The 26286-nt window shown below is 43.1% G+C and overlaps 1 protein-coding gene across 1 annotated transcript in view; it reads right to left on the bottom strand.

Annotated features, from left to right (window-relative positions):
* Positions 1-26286, bottom strand: part of MAML2 (mastermind like transcriptional coactivator 2) — a 335454-nt gene that overhangs the window by 101467 nt on the left and 207701 nt on the right. Inside the window, exon 2 of the mRNA XM_046685595.1 lies at positions 190-1719. Coding sequence (XP_046541551.1) covers positions 190-1719 — 1530 coding nt within the window. The remainder of the gene's footprint in view (positions 1-189; positions 1720-26286) is intronic.

The following is a 26286-nucleotide window of genomic DNA, read 5'->3' on the forward strand; positions in this document are numbered from 1 at the left end:
GGAAATACTACATGCCTCCAGACACCCCAAATGAACCAGGCTTCATGAGGTCGTCACATGAATCCATCAGAACCACTATGTCTTTGTAGTCTTGCTCCTGTTCCAATACAAACATAATGGTAAACAAAGCATAATGACCAAGCTAGATGGTCTCTGGGTGCCCTGTGTTTGGAGTAGTAGAGCCCTTACCTGTCTGTGTTGTTGGGAGACTTGATACCCCAGTCCTGTGATGGGTGGATTCTGCATTTTCTGAAGCAGGATCTTTTGCTGAAGTGGCAAGGGTGATCTTAGCAAAGGCTGACTTGACAGAGGTTGTGTGGGCTGGGATGTTGGCTGCTGTGGCTGTTGTTGCTGCTGCTGTTGCTGCTGCTGTTGTTGTTGCTGCTGCTGCTGTTGCTGCTGCTGCTGCTGCTGCTGTTGCTGCTGCTGCTGCTGTTGTTGTTGTTGAGCTGAAATTGAGCCCTGCTGCTGCTGCTGCTGTTGGGTGTAGTGGAGGAGAGAAGGCTTGTTCTGGGAAGGCAAAACAGAAGGCATCTGTTGGCTTGCTTGATCTGAGTTAAAATGGAACAAAGGCTTGGTGTTGCCATGACGGGGCTCCAAGGCTGTGTGCGGGTTATTAATAAAACTTCGACTGAGATCCTGAGGCTTTTGCTGCATGAGCACATCCAGGTGTCCTCCCTGGGCCGAGGGGCTGGCCTTGTACATGTAGTTAGCCATTACTTTTGACTGGCTGCTGCTGCCAGCTATCCCAGGCATGGGGGAGCTCTGTGGGCTGAATGGCTGCTGACCAAAAGAAGGGCTGGGGATTTTCTCCTGCCCAAATGGGCCTGGGGATGGCCCAGCAGAAGAGGGCAAGGCTGACCAGTTGGTAGGCTGGTGCTGTTGCATCCGGGCATGCTGCTGACGATTGGCAGCTATCTGTTTGAGCTGTTGGGCGTGGGATACTTCCTGCCAGCTCGGCAGGGCTCGGCTTGCTCCTGAGGCTGTCTGAGGCTGAGCCTGGCTCTGAGGGACTGAAGGGATTGGGGATGAAGTGGGAAGGGCAGAGTTGGCCATAGAGAATGCAGGCCCAGCTGATGGGGGCCTCAACTGAGGGGAGCCCGAGGGGCCCTGGGTCAGGCCGGGTGAGTATTCACTTTTGATCACTGTCTTCTCCATAGACAAGGTGGGCCTGGGAGTGCTCCTCTGGCTTTGCTGACCCAAGTCAATGTTAAATGGGTCATCCTGCTTTATGGTGGCATTGATCATGTTCTCCAGCTCAAGGTCACTCATGGGAGGCACAGATATGTTGGTCAGTTCATTGAACAGTTCCTGCAGCTCAGGATCCATCAGCTGCTCTCCAGAGTCATCTCCATACCTATTAGAAAAAATATTCTCCTGGGTCATTTGGCCATCCATGTGCTTACTGCAAGACAGAGTCTCTCCTGGTTCCTTCTTCACCTCCTTTAGGCCCATGTTAAACATACCACTGCCCGGAGAATGCGCATGTGGAGGCAGAGTGTTAGGCTTTCTCAGGGGTGCTTGGCTTATGGGCAAGGTCCCCGACATAACCTGACTTTGTCCATTATTTACTTGGAGGCCGCCTTGTCCTGCAGAGAGATTCTCCCCAACACGGATTCTTTTCATATCCAGGAATGAGTTGTCGACAAAGCCATTGGGCCTCTTGCTGTTGGCAGGAGACAGGTTAACTACCTGTTTTCTTTTCAAGGAACCCTGGAGCTGAAAGACAGAGGGGAAATAAAAAAGAAAATATGAGATATGAATCCTGATATGCTTGTAATCAAAAGCCACATAATATTTAAATGTGTCTTCCATTTATACATAGGATAAATTCAAAAAAGAAAAAGGCACCAATCTGGAAAATAATACACAGTCTGGGATATGATGAAACCCACAGTAGCACAAACAGAACAAAATAAAATAGTCCTGGAGGAGCAGGTCAACCAGTGGTTAGAGAGCAGAGTGGTTCCCATGATTGGTACCTAGGCTGATGGATGAAGAAGCCCTCATTGATCATCAGGTGTTATTAATATCTACAATCAATAACCAAAGTGGTGTTGTTTTCTGGAGCAGGCCAAAATATTCCATATGCATGCACACACAACCCCACACAGCCTCAGACGACTAGACCGAGCACGATTCTGATCACGATGGGGAAACACGGAAGAGTCTAAAGCTAGGACACAACTTCCAGTTTCTCTTTTTACAGATTCAACCCCTTCACTATTATCCTCTAGGGAAGTAATTAGAATAGTTGTCGTGTCCAAGGAGATGTTCTATCTGTCGTTCATCTATTTTTCTCTCCGTAATTCTGCGGCTTTGTATTCAGCCTATGTAGTAACTGTGTGGGCACACAGAAGCCATGAGATTATCTCTGATCAAATGAGACACTCTAAGTGTAGATTTTCCTGGGGATTCACTTATTATGTTACCTGTCTCTCAATCTTGTAACCAAAACCAGGTGTGGAGAGGCAGTAATGCACAGTGGTTAAGCACGCAGGCACAGGGAGCTGGCTAAGCTGAGCTCAAATTCCAATTCTGTCACTGAGTGCTAAGTGGCCATGGCACTTTACTTCTCTGAGCCTCAATTTCCTCATCGAGAAAATGGGGACAACGGCATTTAACTCATAGGAAGAAATGAGACAATGCATGTGAACGTTTTACACAGTGCTAGTTCTAGTAAGAATTCAATTACAGTTTATATAAAAAGTATGGCTTACTATATTCTCAAAGAGGAGCACCTCTCTAAATAGCAACAGTAACAGCAAAACGTTAAAGGACATCGTTCACTAACTCAGTGATTAGATTGTTCTATACGAACTTCAGAAATTATGGAGCAAGGTTTCAGGATCATACAGTCACATCAATAAATTAAAAAGAAACATAAAACATCCCTCTTTGATCTTGAGATCCTTGTTGATTTGCCTCTAAAATGAGAGGCTCTCTCTATCGAAGTGCAGCTGACCCACTTACATCATTTAATGTTTGCTCAGGGTAATTGTAAAACACCTGAGGCAGAAAGATGCTTCCCCGATAGAAAATTCTATCATTCCTCTTTTCTTCCCTTTCCACTTACCACCATTCCACCACCCTCCTCAAGATTTCTAGGTAACCTAATTAAGAAAACGACATTAACGTAACTGAGCATCTATTATATACCAAGTATTTTAAATACGGTTACTTTATTTTCCTTACAACAACCCCATTAGACATGTATCATTTATAGATAAGAAACCAAGACTCAGAGAGGCTAAGTAACTTGCCCAGTGTCACACAGCTAGTAAGTGGTAGACCTGGGCTTTAACTCAAGGTCTGCATAGTTCTAAAGCCTGTGTGATTTCCATGATATGCTGGAATCAGCTTGTTTAGGGCTAGGGTACACCCAGCACCAAGGGGCGGGGGACAGTAAGCACAGAGCCATCGTGGATCTCTGGTAAAATGATGAGGAATCTGGGAATGGCCAGGATGCAGCACAGGCCCCAATGTGAATGATACGTTTCTTGTCCTGTAGCTTATCCATACCCGTTTCAATAATCCCTTATCTGTGCTTTTGCCCACTCACAGCTGGTATATAGTTATGGTGGATGTGCCATGTTGGATAACCGCTTTCTACCTTTTCCTATTGTGAAGTGGTAATCAGAGAAGGGAACCTGACCCAAGCTGGGCCAGTCAGTCCCTTCCATGCGAATTCTGGGATTGGAGAAAATGAGACCAAGCCCTCTTTGGGTGGCTGCACAGTGATTTACAAATCTTGTGAGCTCTCATTCCATATGTCAACTGGAGTCACAGACAAAGTTAGTCTGTAGAAAGAGGGAAGAATGAAGCAGAGAGGAGAGACACAAGTGTTGATGGCATTGAAGGGCCTGATTTCAATCACAGCTCAGCTCTATGTCTCTCCTTGTCTTCCTCGACACATGGTGGAATCTTTATCATAAATTTCCCTTTTTTACTTAAGCTAATATGAGTTGGGCTGCTGTTAACCAAGACGCCTAACTAAATCCCATGAGACTTCACATTCAGCGATGAGCAATGTGCAGCAAGGGGGAGGGTACACTTTGTACCTGAGTGTGAAGCCCCCCACCCTCATCTCTGCCGCCTCTGCATGCTTCCAGACTCCTGACCTTGTCTACTCACTGATGTAGGCAACATTATTACAGACCCCTGCCAGCCACCACAACAGTTGGCAGAAACTCCAAGTTGCCACCGTCTGTCCTCATGGGGTCAGGAAGAACACAGACCAAAGAGGTTTGGCCGTGTCACCTCAAGAGAGGCCATGCTGATTTATTTCATATAAATTACATGTGGAAGGTTCTTTCACAATTAGTAAAGAACAAACAAAGGAATACGTTCTTCTTCCAGGTTTGGGTTATCACCTTTCATTTATTTTCCCCTGCTTTGAAAAAAACCTGTTCTGCCAGATTCTCCCATTGTTCTGGTCACTCCCTGGGCAGTGCAGGACATACTCCTCCAGGAAGCGGCTTTAGCACTTTCTCTAAGCCACCAGGATGGTAGAGGCAGCAACAGAATTAGCAATGGCTGGGGTAGTAGTGATACGAACAGTAACAACAACAACAACAGTCATTCACTGAAGGGGTGCGTGCTGCTCATTGTGCTAAGCCCTCTGTACGACAAATCTCATTTTTCTCACAGCAACTCTAAGAATCCTCACAACAACTTTGAGGTTGATACTATTTCCTACTCATTGCCCCCACCTTTGACAGATGAGAAAACCGAGGTTTGGAGATCAAGTAACTTTTTAAGGTCACACGAATAGTAAGCGAGAAAGCTGGGAATGAGACCAAGCCTCCCACTCCCAGCCTGTGCTGTGTAGTAAATGGCTCCCCAGGCCCTGAGAGAGGTGAGTGGGCCCCACACCCAGGGATCCAGGAGGCCAGGGATCTAGTCCTGAGTCCGGCGTTAACATGCTTGGCTATATCAGGCAAGTTATTCCACTTCTATGGGCCATAGTTCCCTCCTTTATAAACAGGATCATCTCTGAGAACACTTTCCTGCCCAAACTCAGAAAATAACAGACACTGAGGGAGTGTGAATTGGTTTCAGGCATCTGGACAGTGTGCAAGGTCACGACCAAGCAGAGCTGGAGGGATGACTTGAGATGGGGAACAAAAGTCCCCCTTAGTCAGACAGCCCCATGGGTCAAAGAGATTCCACTAGGACTCCATCGGACACGATACTTTACCGAGAGAATTTGGGGGACAGTCTGTGTCCTGCCTTGTAGAAGCTTCTAATCAAAGTCTCGTCACCAAGGCCCACAGAATGCACAGAGGCAGTAGGCACCAAGCTACTGGCACAATACAATCTAAGTGATTCTCAAAGTTCAACCTTTACTTTGAAGTATTTCCTTTGCTGGACTAAAATTTCTCTATCAGATAGATACATGGTTTTGAAGTATGGTACAGAGTTTCTAAAAGTTCCATGATAAAATGCAAATAGTCTAGAAGGAGTAGAGGAGGAACACAGTTAGTCATTAATACCTCAGTGAGAAATAGTTTATTAGAAAATTCAACGTCACATTACCAGGCCAAGAATAGTCTTAGGGGAATGAGACTCAACCAGGGGAACGATAGGGCATGACGACCTGGGTTTAAATTGAGAAGGAGCAGGGCTGGACTGTGTGAGTTGGAAGCTTCCCAATGCAAATCTTATAAGTGGCTGGGGAGATGGGATGGGGAAGAGAGAAGTATAAGGGCAGTGTATATCCTGAGGGCCAGAGGGTCCAGCAACTTCCAGAAAGCAGTTAATAACATTAACAGTGGAGAGGGAAAAATCTCCAAAACAAATCTCTCACCGAGGGCTGACTTACCCAAAAGGCACAGCAGGCACCGTGCCCAGGACCCACAGGAGTCTTAGGGGCCCACAAAAATGTTTTAATTTATTTTAGAACAGAAGAAAAAATGAACTTCTGGGTTGAAGAAATGTTTTAATATATAATAGTGATATATTTATCTTTATGCCAACACAGTCATAAAATACAATTTTTAAAATTTATTAAGGAAGAAAGGGCCCTCAAAAGCAAGAGTGCCTAAGGCCCACAGAAGGCTCACACCTAATAACTATGTGCTGAATGCTTACTTTAAGACAGGTACTCTTGAAATAAGAGTTGTGTAGAGTCTCATTTAATCTTCTCAGAGCTCTCTGCACGTGTATTCTGATGCTCATTTTGTAAGTGAGAAATTGTGGCTCCTGACATTAAGATTACACAGCAAATGATATGGAGGCAGGATGCCAACCCAGGTCTGTCTGCTTCTAAAGTCCTGGCTCTTAATCAGGAACCACATTGCTCACCTTCTTTTCGCCCTTCAACTTGCAACATACTGACGCTGTTCTGGACACAGTGAACACAGAAAGCCAAGACCAAAGGGTAACGGAATGAAGACATACATATTGCATGTAGGGGGCAAGGGTGCTGGCACTGGGGACTCATGGTGATGGATGGCGGGGAGAGAATGGTGACATCATTGGTGGGAGGTTGACGGTGCAAGCTCAGGACATCACCCTTATGGCTCCAATATAAGAAAGGGAAGAGACAAAGGGTCACTTGGTCAGTCACAAAAGATTTACTGAGCAACCAGGGAGAGTTCTGAACCCTACCCTATCCAATCGTCCCTGGCATGAGGGAAGGTAGCAGACGATTAAGCGAGTGGCAGGATGTAAAGGCTTCAAAGGAGCCCTACCTTTCAATGTTTACACTTTTTCCATTACTTAGATGGCCTGAGAAGCATTTTTTGTTTGGTACCATAAATCTGTACCCCAAACTTGCTCTGTTTAATTTGTGAGATTATGCGTATAACATCACCCTTTCACTAGCCTTCCAAGGAGAGGGCTTCTTTGGGGAATGATTTCAACCCAGCAAGTCCAGTCTGGTTTGCATACTACACAGGAATCACTGTACTTTCCTTTGCTGAGATCCAGCAAACTATTTCTTTTCACTCTCGTCCTTGTTCTGATTCTTCTATTTGAGCACCTCGATGCTATTTGAGGCCTGCGGTCTCTCCTAGGGGAAGGCGGAGGCCTGCCCGGGGCTGGGTCCAGACACAGTGGCCTGCCTGACCTGAGGACTGCAGATGGAGGTGCCCAGGCGCCTATGGACGAGGAAAATCCAGCACACAGTGGAAGTGGGGCTGGAGGTCCTCGGTAAAGTGTCCTTTTTAAACAGCTGTGCTTTACTCTTCCAAAGGACTCGAAACATAAACTTCCTGGAGGGGTTTAAAAACGCCATTATTGCACAATCCTCTGGTTTCTGTTTCTTCCACTGCCCCTATCCCTTTCCACAAAATAAATGCATTCTTTGTCTCCTGTGCTGCCCTAGAAACAGGGAATATGCCACACAAAGGTAACAATTCAGTCCATAGGTCACATTTTTTCCCCAAGTCGATTTCTGTTTTTCTCAACAAGGCATAAACACAAGAACCAAATTTACCACTGCCTAGATACTCAAGGGAATATCTTGGTCCCATCATCTGTAAACTTTCCTCAGGCCATTTTACTCTTGGCTGATTAGAGATAAAGTCGGGGATAGATAAAATTGGAAAGAGACTAACCCTCCCAAATAATTTACGGCTCTTGATTTGATTCTTGAAGTAAAAATGTTTAGGATCCTGGAACAGTAAATTCCAGCTCATCAAAGTACTTGGAGGTGGAAGTGAATCTTCCCTGGCTCTCCTGGTCCCAAACAAACTGGATGCGGTTTTCAGGCTTTCGCTGAAGACATCAGGAAGCTCTGACTTCTCATTTGGGCCTTGTAGAGCTCTGAGCTTCCCTCTACTGCTTCCCGGTATTGCGAGGTATTGTTTTATGTCCGTAGAGTCAGTAGGTTTGCCCAAATGGATTTTAAGGTCTTGGAGGGTGGGCAGTGTGTCTTATACTCGACTGGGTTCCTTTCAGGACCCACCACAATGCTGGGCATATTGCAGGTGTTCAAATAGTTTGTTGGCTGACTACGAGACTTAGGAAGCTGGATCCTTCTAACTATTGAGTAGTAAAACAATAGTAAAAAGAAGGATGTGACTGTGGGGAACACTTTCATATCCAATTCACGAGCAATTAAATGGTGCCACTAGAGCTTTGCTTGAGTGATCATCTTCTTCTGAACCCTGAGGTCAGACGAATGTGAAGACTTGAGAACTGGAACCATGTTGTCATCCATGTGAACCAGAAGCGAAGGGGCGCGTGAAGCTTTGTGATGGACTCAAGGTGGTGTGGAGCCTCTTGAAAAGATTCCAAAGCTGGGATGCAATTCTAAGCTCCATGTTGAGCCCATGCCCTACGTGAGGGGAAGCGCTGGAGCTGCAAGGAAGTCAGGGCACATTTTCTGTATGATTTTCAGTAACTTTCACTGTTAATCCTTCAAGAAAAGTGTGAACTTTGTGGGTTTTTTTGGTGGAAGCTAGCAGGGAAGGCATGTTCGATCTATCTGGAAAATTTGTTCCATAAGGTTTGGACTCTCAGAAATGTGACCACTTTAGTGAATAAAATAACTATTCTTTATGAAACTCAAGGTAAAGTTTCATATAGAAGCAAGAGCGCTGCAAATTCAGGATCTTTGTAGAGAAAACCTGTCACCACACTGTCCTTCTAAAGACACTAAATATTAAGATCATCTCTACTCAATTTTTTTTTTTGAGGAAGATTAGCCTTCAGCTAACATCTGCTGCCAATCCTCCTCTTTTTTGCTGAAGAAGATTGGCTCTGAGCTAACGTCTGTGCCCATCTTCCTCTATTTTATATGTGGACACCTGCCACAGCATGGCTTGATAAGTGGTGCATAGGTCCGCACCTGGGATCTGAACGTGTGAACCCTGAGAAGCCGAAGTGGAGTGTGTGAACTTAACTGCTATGCCACCGGGCCGGCCCCTCAACCTTTTTTAAATATCTCCCCCTTTTCTTACCTTCAATGGCTGGCTTGTAGAAGAGTTAGAATTTGCCTCAGAAACACACTCATCATTACAGTGCTGAGAAAGGGTTTTTCATTACAGCATTTTCTCAGTTGGGACACTTCCATCTCTTCCCCTTGGCGAATGTTCCAAGTTTATCACCAACCAACAAAACATTCACTGAGGGAAAAGAACCAGTGCAACAACACCACGGAGAGGTAGACATCCTATTTTATCAAGGTAAATGGAGGGCTGTGGGATCCTGAAAGAGCATGGAATTCAGCTGCTAATAAAACGCTGCTCTCCTCCTCTTTAAGCTTGAATCAGTCACTTACCTCCCCTGTCTGATGGGACTTGGGTGGGGATTAGAACCATGCATGTGAAGCACCAGCAGGGTCCCCAGCTCAGAGCAATGCTCCATTACTCGTAGCTCATTTTCAGTAAGAGAGGAAGAACTTGAACCTGAGCCTGTGTGACACTTCCTGCTGTCATCCTGAGTGTGATGTGCCAGGAATGTGCTACACAAAGGAAAAATGAAGATAAAAAATGGGCTTTTCCTCATCTGTAAAGTGGAATTTGTTTACTCTTTCATTCCACAGATAATTATTTAGCACCAAATATATATTCTATGAGACTGTCTATGTCACAGGTTTATTGTGAGGACCAAGGGGTTAAAGCACATAAAGAGCCTGGAAAATTGGTCTTAAAACATAGTTCTCAATAAATGCTAGAACCGACAAAAACAAACAAATGAAAAGGAATTTACTAGTCTGTCTGGAAACAAAGCAGAAGTAACAAAACAAGGTGATGGTTCCTTGGCAGAACTGCGCATGGGATTACAGCTGTAGAGGGGAGCGGACTCTGCCTGGGAAAGATAAGGAAGGAATCTCTCTCCCCCTTCCAAGAGAGGGCCTCCACATATGCAAATGAACATGATGGCTTATGAGATTCTGATAGATTGCTAGTGACAGTACAAACAAAACTTGCTATCCAACAAGTTTTAACAGGGGAATGTTTAAATTTAATTAGAAAGTTCACAGTAGAATTATTTTCCTATATTGTCTACTACCTTACACAATCTCACTCCAGATTCACTCAGTGATAACCAGTGTGATTATCCTGCTGACTATATCCTTAGTCACCCTGACTAGTTGCTGTAATCGTCAGAAGGCAGGAGCCTACAGGGGCCACCTTTCAGAGATGGACCCTCTGCATTTAACAGAAAAATGAACAGTATATTCTAGAAAAGCCTGAAAAACTCAACTGCTTTGTGCATGAAATGCTTTAATCATGACTCACTTTTTGCCCAAAATATTTCGAAGTGAATCCAAAGTAAATACTATGTCTAAAATGTTGGCAATTCTCTTGAAATCTCTAAATGTCTTCCTCAGCAGAATGTACAATGGATTAAGTATCATTAATCAAGTGGCTTCTCTCTCTCCCTTAGCTAGAGGGCACAATCTGGAAAGCTTTCATTCGAAGGGGCCTAGCTCAAGGTCCAGCTCCTCTGTGAGGCCTTGCCCTCCTGCTTTCCCTCATATTCTTTCTTTCTGCTTTAATGATTTTAGCACTTTCTGTCTGATATTGTTTCGGGTAATTAATCCAGGTCTGTGAGTTTTTCAGTTTAGTATGATTCCAAGAAGTCAGTGGAAGAGAGAGTACCTTATGTATCGCATGTACTCCCTTAAGCCCAATCCAGCACTAGCCTAGGAACGCGCTCACTGACTGGCTGATGATTTGACTTATTGGGCAGTCAGTGGTCTGGGAACATTAGATGAGTCAGTTTATGAGGCGAATATGATTCTCTGCCATTGGCCATGAACCACACCTCTTTTATAAACCATAGGGCTGATTCTTAGCAACTCTCGGTCCAATTGCAGAGCTGCTGGGCAGTGGGGCAGAACTGGGAGGTATTAGAGAGACAGGGAAAGCATGGATGTTCTGTCCTTTTCATACGCTGGTGAGAATGGACTCATTCCTAGATGTTGGCCAGTCTGAATACCAGGAAAACCCAGACGGCAGAGTGACCGCTCTAATACCATCCCAGGGTTGTCTATTAATTAGACAACCCTGGGTTTGAACATGGCTACTAAAAAGCTCCCACCTTTCTGTAAAATAATATAAAACACAGTCACCCCTAACTCCCTGGCAGCATTTCTCTTTCATCTTCAGCGGCTTATCTGTCTTAAATAGGTATTAAAGGTCCTTATCCTTCCCAGCCTCTTTCTCTCAGATTACACCCTTCATTCCTCTTCAGGCCCCTCTGCTTTATTCACAGTGAGCTACCAAGCATCCTTCAACTACACTCTGAGAATCTGACCCTACATTTTGCCTCTTCCCACCCCAATCTGTTCTCCACATAGTCTCCTCCATCCCAGTGTGTTCTCCACATAGCAACAAAAGGGACCTCCTTCTTATACCCAAGCTTCTGCTATATTATTTTGTTTATAAATTCCCAAAACACAAAATGTGATTTCAGCTTCGGATCTTTTGCATATACTGTTCCCTCTAACTGCAAAACTCTTGGCTTCCTCTAAATCTTCCCACTCTTATCATGGCTAGCTCCTTAAAGCTCACCTTAATGTGACCCTAGCAGATATTTTCAGTGACCACCTGTCTAAAATATGTTCTCATTGTCCTTTTCCATCCCACAGTCTTGACTGTTTCCTTTACAGTACTTATTAAAATTTCTAAATATTTTTATTAATTTACTTCCAATTTTTAAGTCTGTCTCCCATGTTACAAAATAAGCCTTAGAGAGGGAAGCTTGAGCCATATCTGTCTTGTTGACCCCTGTAACTCATCTTTAGTGTCACCCAAACAGATATGAGATCAAAAAGATTGCTTAAAGCAAATAAAGATGTCTAGAAGGAAACACTTCAAGATGCTGAAGTACTTTCTGGTGGTGAGATGATGGGGCTTTTTTTGCTCATATATCTGTGTTTTCTAATTTTTCTGTATAGAACATATATTATCTATATAGTTAAGACTGAAATGAACATGTTATCCAATATGTCTGCCCTTGCTAACCACCCTTCTCTGAGAATCTGACCCCACATCTCGTGGTCGAGGGCTTCTGATCTTGAGACATCCCATTTCCCCTAGCTCAAGCAGACTGGATCAAAGTGGACATTTGATTCAAGATGAACCAATTAAATGCTTTTCTAGTGATCAGGAATTGAAACAAGACCTTCTCAGCAGTCTCTGTGCACTTGAAATGAGAGATGTGTAGCACCGCCTGTATTGGGAGTCATTTTCAGCCGTGTACAGTGACAGACAGAGAAAGCAAGTCTACAGAGATAGGAGAATGAAAGTGATGCACAGGGAAAAACCAGGATGAGAAACCACATTGAAGGAGAGAGAGGGAGGGTGGGAGGAAGTAGGAAGGAGAGTGGGAGAGAGGAAGAGAGGGAGAGAGAGAGGAAGGGAGGGAGGATGAGAGAGTCAAGAGACAGAGACACTCCAATTATATTTCCTGTAATTGAGACATCCAGTAACTTTTCAATAAATTGCCTCCCCCCACTTCTTTTTGGTTTTTGCTCAAGATACTTTAAAGGGTTTCTGTTACTTGCAAAAAACAAGTCTCGAAACTAAAACAAAGATGTAATAAAGCCAATAATGACATTCAAATTAAAGTTTTCATAAGGTAAACGCACATTTTTCTTGATTGATTAAAATTGAAAAGCTGAGTAGAGGCTAAATGCGCACATTTATTTTGGTTTCTCTTTCAACTTTCCACGTGTGGTCATTAACCCAGCTCTTCCACAGCCTTTATGAAAGAAGAGCATTATGAATTAAGAATGAGAGCTGCTGTGCCACGACAGCGCCACTCGAACAGGGTTTCCATTGTCTTCGCATATCTCTACATGACATACCCAGGGGAGGTCCAGAGATTCTATCTCCACCAAGTCTCCCCTCGACACACAAGAACATTCTGAAAAAACTCCCATCTGAATCACGTTTAGACAACCCAGGTCTACAACGCGTTAACTGGTTTGGATGCAATCACCTGGAGACAGAGGCGGGATGAGCAGACCTTTTAAGAGGTCCCTGCAATTTCAGGCTCATCCTTAACTCCATTACAAAGGAATGTTAAGCAGCATTTAGAAGGTAGTTTGGCAAAGTACCTGAAAGCAACAAACAACTCCTTTGATGTTCTTGGCATTGATGTCATCATTCTTTTGAAACTTTTGAAGAAATATTTTTCTTATAGCAACTGTATCTAGGTTTGATATAGAGTGTTGATGTGTGTTTTCTCTGGTCTGATGTTAGCCTGAGTAACTAGGAACCATACAGACAGATACTCTTTTAGAGAGCACCTCAGCTTTCACTCCAGTCTATGTTTATTTTCACATCAAAGACACATCTAAGGGGAAATTGCTTAACTAGCTCTATGAAACATGAAGAGGTTTACAGAGATATTTGGTTATAATTGAAAAAAAACAAAACCAAAACCTACACTCCAGGCAATTTAAGGCTTTCATGCCCGGAAATGAGAATTTATAACAGCAGATAGAAAAGTTCCTTTGCTTTCCATGAAGGTCTGAAAGCAGACTTTTTCAAGCAGGAATTAAAATTCCACTATTTGCCATACATTTATGGGAAATGATTCTTGATGATTTAAATGACATTAAATGAGGGACAAGAAAGCCTTTATATTGTTTGCAGTTTAACTACTCTTTGAAGCAATGTCCTATAGTAATACAATGCCCTCACTTTGATCTAACTTGTTCAGCCCAGTAATTATATGACTGAGATGAATTCTCCACCTGACAGATTCCAATTCTTCATGTGTGGCCATATTCTTTGAAGAGGGAAAAAAATCCACCCATATTGGAAAATAAAACTTTAAACGAGTTAAAATCGTGACTCAAGGGTATTTCTCTGTGTCAAAGCAGTAGGCTGGCAGAGGGCCTTCAGCCATATGATGAGAAACACTATTTTCCAGTACATGCTTACATTCTTCTTCAATTTATCTTTAAACAGGAATATGTTACAGTTCCTTTCTATGAATTCATTTCGCGATAAATCAACATTCATCATCTTAAAAAAAACGAGAGCAGAAGATGCTAACCTGGGTCTTTTGGGTTAACCGCTAACGGACTGCTCCTTAATGACAATGAACTGTGTACCCCATTATGAATGGTCACGACATAATCAGACAAGTAAAAGAGCTCACTTTGCACCATTCCACAGAGAAAACTGTTTACTCTGTTGCTTGGGTCTGCTTAAAATATTAAAAGCACAGTCTTAACTCAGGAAGCTCCTAATCCTCAAAAATATTGCTGCTGTTTATTTCATTTGCCTTTTAGACACAATGCAGGACACATTTAAACTGAGAAAGCTCACCAACTGCAACCTTGTAAATCGCTTTTAATCCAAGATGTCAGCAGGATTGATACCACTGGGACTTTGGCCCCCCCACCCCAAAACATACATTCCTTTGCTGGACGCGCCTCACAATTAATATCTCATATCCACCTTTTAGAGTTCTAGAGGATAAAATACTTCCTTATCCATGACCAGGTCTCTGCATTTGTCAGGTCTATGTACATGCTATTCCGATCTCAAAGAGGATCTTTTTCTTTGACCAGTACATTTTCTTCACTATCCTCAAATCGCAGCTCAAAACTCACTCCTTCTCAGAGCCTAATTGTGATGACTATTCTGCTATTTTGTGCCCCAGTAAGCCACTCTATCCATCGTTTGCTTTCCTTGTGTATTTAATACTTTGGGCTTATAACTGTTACTATACCTTTTCCAGCAAGATTGGAAACACTGTTTTGTGTCTTCTAACCTCTTCTGAGGCAACATATTGTAGTGGTCAAGAGCCTGAGCTTTGGCAGCAGAGGGCTGGATGTAAGTCCTGGCTCTGTCCTCTAGGGAGATGAGAGGCTTTAGATAGTTTACTTCTCCTCTCTGAGCCTCAGTTTCCTCCTCTGTGTAATGAAGAGAATAGTTCCGACTCAGTAGTTGTAGTGAGCCTCATATGCGATAATGTAAGGTCTGTACTCAAAATACAGCACATAATAAGTCTTAATAAGTACTAGTTCTTTTCTATTTATTATTATTATTATTATTTTGATGCAGAAAGTTTTATCATTTCCATTTGTTCCACGGCTTGGGAGAGGGCTCCAGGGTGGTTAAAAAGCTGCCTAGTGGCTGCAGAGAGAGGCCCAGGCAGAAGCCCTGACACCAGGGCATGCAGAGGGGGCCCTCAAAGGCTGCTGGGTGCCAGAGGCTCCTAGTCACACTTAAGTCGTCTGATGAAAAGATAAATGCCCAGTGCAACCTGGGGCCGCCAGCCTGAGGAGGTCAGGTGGTAGCCCATCTTCATGATGAGTTTCACCTCCTCATCTAGGAAGTGGCTCTCGAGGAAGTCACAGAGATGAGGGTCTGCACCCGCAGAACCAAGGGCATGCAGATCCAAAAGGGCCTGGTGCAAGTTCTTCCCCGGACTATGGCGGCTTCTACCACATCCAGGGTTTTACCGCACTCATCTGGGGACAGCTTCTGCACGTCCTGGAAGAAGGCACAGCCAGAGCGCTGGTTTTGATCTTCAAGAGACACTCGACACCCTCACACTTATCCTCAGCCAACTCATGGAAGAAGTGGCCCACACCCTCTGAGGCCACATCCTTGCAGTCGAAATAGAATCCCGGAGAGGCAGGTGAAGGAGGTCTGCAGATGCATGTTGACCAGGCGGTTGATGGCAGCCTCCACCTCAGTGGAGTAATTCTGACGAATCTGGGAGCTCATGGTTGATTGGCAAATATGAGCTAAGCTCAAAAAATGATGTTGTCTGGTCCCTGGGGTAGAGGACGGCTGAGAAGATGGTTCTGATGGTTGTGGCTGGAAAAGAGGTGAGGGTGGCTGGCGGCTGGAAGGAGGGGCATCCCTGGGTCTATTCCGTCCAAACACTGGTGAAGCAAGAGACAGATCTGCGGGACATCGGGCACACTGCCAGCTATTTTTTAATTTAGTCTTCTGGGTTCTCTCACAAGACTTAGTTGAGTGTTTAGGTGGAGCAAACAGCATTCATTAAGTGACTACTCAATAGAACGCACTTCCTATGTATTATCTTATTAAACCCCAGCTTCCCTGATTACAAGCAGTGTGACCATGGGCAAGTTACCTAATTTCTGTACCTCAATTTTCTCATCTGTAAAATATGTATAATAATTACACTCATATCATAAAGTTGATGCAAAGATTAAATGAATACATACAGAGTACTTAAAACAGTCCTTGATACACAGAAAGTGCGCAATAATACCAGCTCTTATTATTATTACTATTAAATCCTTACAATAACCTTTAGAGGAGATATAATAAAACTTATTTTATAGATGAGGAGAATGAGGCTACAAAAGTTTAAGCAACTTGATCAAGGTTGCCCAGCTGGTAACTGAACCAGATATGCCTGGCTATGCAAATCCATGCTCTTTATGAAATGCATTCACTGGAGGAAACTTGCATTTCATGCTAGGGGATTATACCAGGGAAGCACTACAGTGACAAGGAGGTCCTCAGGGAACTGTGCATCACAGGCAAGGCTGAAAGTGAAGCAGGCCCAGGAGGAGTGGGTGAGAGGTGAGGCTCATTGGATGCAGGAGAAGGCCTCTCTGGCTTAGATGCCATGCAGAGGAATGCAGGCTTAATTATGAAGACCATGCATAGGCATCAAAGGATTTTAATCAGGAAAGTGGCATGATATTTAATGTATTTTAGAAAAAATACTCTAACAGCCAAATATTTGAGAGTGGATTAGAGATAGGATAGCTTAAGCCAGAAGACCAGTGAGCATGTCTCAGCACTCAGTAAGAGAGTGAGAACTGGACTTGAGCTAAGGTGGTGGCAGTGGAATTGGAAATGATGGGAAAGAACTTAGGAAGCAGAAACCAAATGACTTTTGTGATTAGTTCCATATGGGAAATGTGAGAGAGAGAAAGGAATTAGGACCAAATCCAGATTTATGGATAAGTGACTGGGTAGATGATGGAGTTACTCGCTGAGAAAAAGAATATAGAGAGAGCAGCATGTTTCATGATGGGCAAATGATAGGGTCAAGTTCGGATATGTTGAATTTGAGATGTTGTGGGGCATGTGAATGGAGATGTCCCTTGCAAGCTAGATCTTCAAGCTCATACATCTGGAGAGAGCTTTTGGCTGTCTACTTAGGTTGGGTAGAAATGCACATAAGTATTAGTTGAAGGAATGAATATGGCTGTGAGTGTTCAAACAGAGAGTGAGGAGTGAGAAGAGAAAAGGGATGGGAATGGAACGCGGAGGAACACCAAAGTGTAAGAATAGAGGAGAAGAAGAATAAAGTGAGGGGGATGAAACAGCTGAAGGAGAGAAGAGAGCCTCAGGGAGGGAGTGAACAACCTCATCAGGTAGATGAACAGGTCACCTGGAATAAGAGCAGAGCTCTATCTATCTATCGCATCTGGCATTTGATGGTGGTTGGGGAGAGATGCCAAAATACACTGTGTTGAGGATGAAATGGGAGGTCACAAAGGGGGAAAAAAGGTGGGCAGATTATTTTCCCCCAAAACTAACGAGAGATAGGATAGCAGCTAGAGGAAGTTACAGGGTAGAAGTCTGCCTTAGCATTTTTTAGATCCTTCACATCAACTAGTACAATACTTCGTATTTTGTAGGTACATAGTTAAACATTTTTGAATAGATGATTCTGTCATCTTGCCTAATTCTTTTAATTTATCTCATTCTTTTCCTCCAATATTTTCTCCTCTTCTCTATCCCAGTAAGGGATGCAGTGAGGCTGCAATCCCTTGTTCAAAAACTGGATGGAAGGCGCATAGTTAGCCTGTTTCTTCTGGAGAAGTTAAATAGATTGTGTGTAACAGGAACTTCAGCATGCATTTGAAGTCAGCCAAGAGATGAGGAAAGCCAGGCCACAAGAAACATAGGTATCATTGAGAAAGCAGAAGTGTTGCACCCAGGTGTTCTTTTGGTTGGGTTTTGTGTCCAAATGAAAAAGGGTATATGGGAAAATCCTGTTGGGGGAACAAAAAAGTACCCCAAGAAAGACTTTCAATGAAAATTCCAGTAGCATAGATTTTCAGGAAATCTAAGGATACTAAAAGCCTACTTAAAATGGTATCCTTCTTGATGTTGATAACCAAAGATAGTTCAAAGCACCAGCATTGGATCTAATCATTTGTTAAATTAAGGTCACATATGGGAATTGCTTTTGACCAGACAGTTTCATGCTACTGAATAAGAAGGATCTAATGAAGTTTGATCTTTGCATGCCTATCATCATGTATTATCAAGCCTATCATTTTCTCCATCAAAGAAAAATAGTCAGAAAATAGGGGGAAGAGGAGGGAGAGAACAATCCACCAACCCTTGATCCATCTCTGCATCAATCCAGACTAGTCCCCATTTTATCTGTGTTCACCTAGCAAGCACACATCATTTCATTTCCTGCTTTTGCTTCTCATCATATTGTTAAACTTTCAATATCATTTAGTAACATTCTTTTTTTCCTCCATGATATCTAGTTTCACAAATGCCTTTTTCTTTCTCTTTATTACTTTTGGCAGTAGAAAGAGAGATTTTTTTCTCTCTCCCATTGACCTTTACCTATTCCTCGCAAATTCATTGCTTTATGACAAGAACTAACGCGGGCGTAGCAGATGCAATTTATCTTTGCACACAGTTGGTCTGTGTGCCTGTGTCTGTGTGAGTGTGCTTCTCTTCTATTGTTTGACTCCTTTTAACTCCACTCAGATCTCTCTAGTCACAGTTTGGAATTCACCTGAATTTCCCTGCTGTGAGAGCTGCAAAAGCTGACATCAAGTTGCTAAGACCACAGCTCTGAAAAGGAAATAGCACATCTTTATTGGTGGGACACATTCAAAGATATGAATGTGAAGTTTTAAAGTAAGACACTGCATACGCATAACCTCTAGGTGCTTGACAGTGACACCGTCCCACATGTTGGCCATCTCCTCCAAAATTAAAGAAATGCTTTAAAAAAGAATAGAACTGTTTGATTTTCACACTGAAACATTATTCTGGGCATTCAGAGCCCACAGCTTGCTATGCCCAATCCAAAGTGTGGAGATTGTTCATACGAATCTTTTCATGAGGCTGAGAGAACCTTTAGCATTTTAGCTCCATTCTTCTCTGAGGAAGAAAATTTAATTTCTTACGATTTCTTATGTGTCCATTTGCAAGGCTAGTATTTTTTTTCCTTAAAAAAAGGGTTGCTATAGCAACAACCACCTATCACAGGGCTCTTCCTTGAGTGCTTAAAATGCTACTTGTTAAACAAGCAGATCCCTATGCCACATGGAAGGCCAGAGAGAAACATCAACATATCAGTTGGAAAAGATAAACTAAATGGTGAAAATAAACAAGTTTTTGAAATGGAAACGGAAGCAGCAATGGATGCTTCCATCGCAAAGAGCACTCTATACATATCACAGCTATTTCTGGACAACAAAACCAAGCAAACATTGACACGGTGACCAGGGTTGGCCAGGCCCTAAGGAAGGTGATAAAGATGAAATGAGACTCAGGCTGTTGCCAAAGACAGCCTGAAGCTTTGGTTTCTCTTCAGAACTCTATGGCTATGTTATGTGGTATGCAGCATGACCTGAAGCAGTGTCCATTTTGAGAGACTGGCCTTGGGCCTGGCACTTTATGGCCCTGGAGTGATAGCAGGGTTCAGAACCTGTGTACATCCCCTCCCCTCTGCTGCAGGCAGCTGGACTATAAAGCCTGAGCTGTTGGGTACGCACCTTGACCTACCTCAGATGTCACCACTGGTATATGCACTGAGATCATTACAGTTTATAAAGTGCTAAGAGGATATAGAAGCCATCCGCAGAACCAAAAGGAGATTGTTCTCATACACTTCTCTCCCCTCTGTGATTTTGCTTTCTAGGCAGGAGCGGAGGACTCTGACCTTCCACTCTTGCCTCAGCTTCACTCTCCATGATCATGTGTTTGATATCTATGCATTAGTCATCTATCCTTTCCTTCCATAATTTTATTAGTTCAAGGGAATAACTGGTGATACATTTCCAAGGCTTGAGTAACATACCTAGCTGAATGGAAAGTAGACTCTGAAAGAACTGGAAAAGGGGAAGCCAAGAGAGAAAGTGTAAAAGCCACTGGGTCAATTGCTAAGAAGAAATGCTGTGATTTCCCTCTGTGGTTTGTCCACAGAGGATCTGCCCTCTGCACTATGGGCCCACTCTGTGTTTGAGTCATGGAAAATCAGACAGCAATAGGCAAGAATGCTGAAATATGTTTGGCCTCATCTTTTATGAACAATCTGAATTCAGTTTGCATTTTGCAGTGCAAAAATAAGCATAGTTTTTCTAGAAGATAAACGAGAAAGAGGAAGAGGAGGAAAATAGAACATAATGGAAAGTCTTTACAAGAAAAAAACATTTTGTAGGGTTTTTTTTTTCCTTCTTAATGACAAGCAAGGGATACTCACATTTAATCATGCTGTTCAAAAAGAAACACATTGTGCCAAAATTTATATGAGGAGAATTTCACTGCTCTGCATTGTTTTATTTCAGACTGCTGGTATTTTCAAATTCTTTCTTCAAATATCTATGCCCTTAGGCAGACATATTAACTCATTTTATATCAAGAATCTCATTACATCAAGCAAAACTCCTAAGCCTGATAAAATGATTTACCCTCTCAATTTAACTTTTATTTTAGTCTCCCGCCAGCTTCCCTGAAGTGCGTTTGCTGCCAAGCTATAATACTATTTTAGACTGAGTCATCCAGGCACACTGAACAGCTTTTACTCTGCTCCTAATGTTTCCCCATCCCTGTTGTTTGAATAAAGAGAATGTGTTCTTTCTAAGGGTTTGCATTTGAAATGGTTATCAACGATGGAAAAAAGAAAAAATGGAGGCTTAAAACCAGGGTGTTTGGCCCCAAGGGAACACAGACTCCCCTTTCTCCCTAGCTCCATGGCTCCCTAAAACGGGAGGGAGTACGACACATGTGTAAGCTCTGCTGACATCTTGAAACCACTGCAAGCATATGAAGGCAGTTGTATAACTAAGGACACAATGCTTCATTTATTCCCAGGGAGAAAGTATTTAGAGTCACTCATAGAGGGTGTGGTTACAGATACCTCTTGGAAAAATTAACAGTAAAAGTAAAACATTACATGAAGTCCCACTCTAGGAAATGGCATCTCATCACCAGAGTTGTAGGATTTTGAAAGAATAATAAAGGAATCATACCTTCTAAGGGAAATCCGGACCATTCCTTGCTGGTACAGACTTTGCCACAAGGTAAAAGATATTTTGGACTAAGAAATGTACCATGATTCTTGGTGAGGAGTCACTGTAGAGGGACCAGATTCTAACTTCTGGCATGGAGCGTCACCGTTCTCCCTTCCCACTCAGAACCTCAGTTTCAAATGAATTCATGCAAATCAACCCCAAGTACCTCTGGTTTTGCAAGTCCCACTCTCACCCTTCTGGCTTCTATAGTTTGTGATCTCATATACTCACACCCTCCCAAGACTCCTGTTGATTTCTACTGTTGGCTGTGTTGATGGGAAAACCTGAAATACTTTTGGAAATAAAGAAGTAGCATCTAAAGTTTCATCAAACAGAGAGGCTCCCGCCATGAAAGGGAATTGTGAATACTGAAAAGTGGGACTGTCTCCCTCCTTATTGGACTCCCCTGAGAGCCGGTTAAATGGCAGATCTGAGGGGCCCACTTAGGTGTCCTTGTCAGCAGAAGGAGCTCAGGCCCCATCTGCTGAGCTACCATGGCTAGGATTAAGTATACCTGGAATGTGGAACAAAGCCAGTAACTCTAATCTCAACTGGCAAAGAAGTAAACAGGAGTGGGGAGGGCAGAGGCGGGAAGAGGTGAGCTGGCTGAGATAAAAAGCACAGCGACCAAGATCTCTAGCAAAGCAGAGACAGCAGATGTGAAGCCTCATTAGAAACCCAGGTTGTCAGAGTTATGTTTCTGCTGAGGTTCTGAATCAGGGAAAGCAGAGGCAGGAAAGGACATGCAGGTTCATGTGTTGACATAGGCCACGACTGGGAATCTCATACAGAGAGAAGAGGTGGTGAGGCAGAGGGGAGCATAGTAAATGTTTGGTGGTGTGAGCTGAATTTTGTTTTACATCACTCATCCTCCAAGTAGTCTTGGCTCAGAAGTTAAATTAATTAAGTTAATTAAATTGGCATATATATGCCTCATCTGTTACCTCCTACAGGATCTGTTCAGTATAATCATTCAACAAACATTGAGCACCTATGGTCAGGCTCTGTCCTACGCATGTAAGATTTGGTTGTGAACAGCAGACATCTCTACCTTTAAGAACTCACTGGAGTCTAGTGGGAGAGACTAACAATGGGTGAGTAAATAAAAAAGGTCAGAAAGTGATAAATGCTCTGAAGAAACAGAAAGCAGAGTAAGGGAAGAGAGTGCATTGTGTTAAATGGGTGGGTCAAGAAAGACTGCTGTCAGGCCGTGATCTCAGAGCAGATGCCTGAGTGAGGGGAGCACACCTCCAACTATTCCAAGCCCCAGGGTCTCCAGCTGGGTGACTAAGAGGGGGAATGCACCAAGCATTCAGGTCCTGGGTCTTAGTGTTTGTTGGGGCAAAATTTACATAGGGCCCTGTAGAAAATGGCTTGGATGAACCCACAGAGCTACCTCAGTACCATCATGCAAGTCAGACTCTGGGGCTGAAGAGTGTCCTAAAGGCTGGTAAACTCTCTTTCTGACTCTGACATGCTGGGGCTAGGAAGCCAGGTACCCACTGGGATTCTGATGTAGCAGTACAGGCAGCAAAGAGGCAGCAAGCTTCCGTAACTAATATGTGCTTTCTTAGCTGGAGGCAGAGTGGTGCTTTTTTGTCTCCATTTACACTGCTGTTAAGAGTGAATAATGCACTTCTGCCTGAAATTCTATGTGCTTTTTATTCCTAGTCAGACTCTCACTAAACACTTGTATTTGTACATGTCCCTTGCCACTGGATGGGTTCATAAAGGGACCCAAGGGACTATATGTTTCACCCTCTGGGGATGACAGGCCAGAGATGACACAGACACTACTCAGATATTCTAACCCAAACTGCAGAAGGGCCATATTGCAACACGGAAGAATCTGATTCAGTTGGCCTCGCCTGTATTGTAGTGGGACCCAAACAGAGTCAGCCTGTAGCACAATGTACTTTTTCTGAGTTGGTGTTCTACCCTGGTCTGACAACATGTCAAGTAGGAGGTCCTGGCTTGTGTGTGTAATTTAGAGACAGGCTTTGTGCTCAACTGCTAAGCTTTCTGGTGTTCAGCGACTGGGACATATGGAGCTGAGGGCTCAGACTCTCTGCAGGATTGAGAGGAAGAAGGTGAAAAAATGGAACAGGTTTCCAAAGGGCTTTTGCCAAACAAATGACTCCTCTAGCTTGAATGTGCTCCCCTAAGTGGAATGCAGTGCTGATTCACATGTGTGGCAAAGAGAGAGAGGAGTTCAAGGATCAGTTTACCAAGGGATCACTCAATAATGGATATACTGAATACCTACTAAGTGTAAGATACTACGGTAACCATAAGAAAGATATAGAGAAGTAAAATACAGAGCACATTAAGATAACAATAACAAAACAAGAGCTAAGTTGCATTTTTTTAAAGAACAAAGGCAAAGATGTCAGTAAGCAGTTAATGAGTAGTAATAATAAATGGTGAATGGAATTGACCATCATTAGTTCAGGTACCTGAATGAATCGCATTGGCCCAGAATGGTAAAGCCCAACCTCTTTTTGTGGGACCCAGCAGAGACAATTCAAGATGGATGGAATTTGGATAAGTGGAGATATGAGAGGAGGACATTCCAAGGGAAGTGAATGTGATGAGCAAATATGGGGAGAAGGGAAACAAAAAGTATAAAAGTTGATAAGGCATGGGCACAAGACTATCCTTGTCCTTCCATAATTGGATTGCCTTCAGAAAGTGACATGGTCTTGGACTCCTCGATGTTCTTAGTACCTGTCATGCTGCAGAAACATTCTCAGCAAGCTCTTGTGCAGAGAAGGAGTTTCGGAGTACCGCACCAAGGATGAATTGGGTAAATAAGCAGTCATAAGCATCTACCCCATCACTACCTTGACAATACATCATTCTCTACTTAGATTAGACTAGAATAGTCTTAGAACAAAGATGTTGTGTAATCCGCTGAAAGCCCACAGCAACCCCAATGAGTAAATATTTAAAAAGCATATTTAACCAACAACAAATAAACTCATGCAACCAAGGAACAATAGGAGCTATAATAATAAGCCCAGACAGGACCTAAGAAATAATTTGGTCCAGGGCCCTGCCTTTTAACAAGTGACTCCAAACCATCCCAGAGAGTCTACTATTCTCTTCTTAAATATATACAGATCAAAGACTTCCACAGCCTCTTTCATTCTGGCAAGAAATGATTTTGATGGCTAAGAATCTATCTTCTGTTTAATTCAACCAACATCTGTTAAACCTGCAATTTTAAGTCCTTGGGCCTGGGCCACAGCAGATGCAACGCTGAGTTATAAATGAGTCTGTGTTCAGGGAGTTCATCTTCTAGTAGAGGAGGCAAGCACGCACACAAATAACTCTAACTCAAGGCAGTAGGTGATGAGCGCTTTAGAAGAGCACACTAAGCTATAAGCTGCTTGAGAACAAAGACTGTCTTTTTCATCTTTAAATTCCCAGAGCCTAACACAGTGCCCAGCATATCCTAATTTTTCGATAAATGTTTGTTAAACTGAGAAAGACATGCAAAAGTCTAAAAGAAAACAACATGGAGAGATAGAGTCACAATTATGGAGTTGGAGCCATCTTCTGGGTCTGATTTATATCTTGAAGGGTGAGAAGGAACAGAATGAGTCAAGAAGTGATATGGGAAAATCTGCCTCTTGTTTGCTCTTTAGGAGAAGGAGTATTTCTCATAAGCATCTTTGTCATAATATTTCTACATAATCAAAGATAACAAAAAAGTTACTTCTTTGATTCATTTCCTCCAAGCTAAACACACCCTCTTCCTCTAATCTTTCCTTTTAGTACCTTTTTCCGATTGTTTCATTCCATGTTTTTCTTTTTATCTCAACTCTCCCATAGTTTCTCGATATTAAAATAATTATAGAACTCCTTGTAACTCTACTGACTCTTACAACTTGTAAAAGCACTTCTATGCCCATTACCATATTTGATTCTCACAATAACCCTGTGTGGTGGGTCTAGACAGTAATAGTGTTCTCATTATAAAGAGGAAGGAAGGCAGGTATGGCATTGTGGTAGACAGAACAATGGCCCCCCATTAAATGTCCACATCTTAATCCCTAGGACTTTTGAATATGTTACCTTACATGGAAAAAGGGACTTTGCAGGTATGATTCGTTAAGGATCTGAGATGGGGAGGTTACCCTGGATTATCCAAGTGGACTCAATGTAATCACAGGGGTCCTTATAAGTGAAAATGGGAGGCAGGAGAATCAGAGTGAGATTTGAAGATGCTACACTGCTAGCTTTGACGATGGAAGGGAGCCATGAACCAAGAAATGACAGCAGCCTGTAGAAGCTGGAAAGACCAGGGAACAAATTCTCCCCTGGAGCCTCCAGGAAGAACGCAGCCCTGCCAACACATTGATTTTGGCCCACTGAGACCCATTTTGGACTTCTGACTTCCAGAATTGCAATGTAATAAATTTGTGTTTTCAATTTTAAGCCACCAATTTGCAGCAATTTGTTACAGCAACAAATAGGAAACTAATACAGGCATGGTTCAACAACTCGAAGTTCTCACATAGCACACAGTTACCAGAGCTGAGTCTGGAACCCAGGTGTCTTCTTCTAGGCCAGCCACTACCTACCACCTGGCTCTGTCTTTCTTGGAGCTACCATATTTCCTCTAATTGCTCTGTTCTTCCCCACACACACCCTTTATCACAGCACCTTGTTTGTTTCCTTTAAACCACTTATTATATAATTTGTAATGATTTTACTTATTTGAGTAGAAGTTTTTGTATCTCTCTTCCCACCAGAAGGCAAGCTCCATGAGAGAAGATAGGCCCTAAATTTGTTCACGACTGAGTCCCTCAGGCCTACGATAGTAGAAAATTGTGAGTGATCAATAAATTTGTCATACGCTCAAGCTATGAGGATGCAACTGCTAAGGTGAACCATAGAGGCTGAGATGGTGGCACAATGACCACCGCAGACCTGAAGGATCAGGAGTGATCTGTATCTGCCTGTTTCTTTTGGAAGTGAGAGGGAAATTGTGTGATCAGTTGCTGTCCCCAGGGCCTCCAGCAGAGTCCCGAATCACACCTTAGGTGTGAAGCCCAAAGCCCAGGTTCAGACAGATGACACGCTGGCGATGC

This window comes from Equus quagga, chromosome 14, assembly GCF_021613505.1.
Source record: "Equus quagga isolate Etosha38 chromosome 14, UCLA_HA_Equagga_1.0, whole genome shotgun sequence".
Classification (NCBI taxonomy): Eukaryota; Metazoa; Chordata; class Mammalia; order Perissodactyla; family Equidae; genus Equus; species Equus quagga.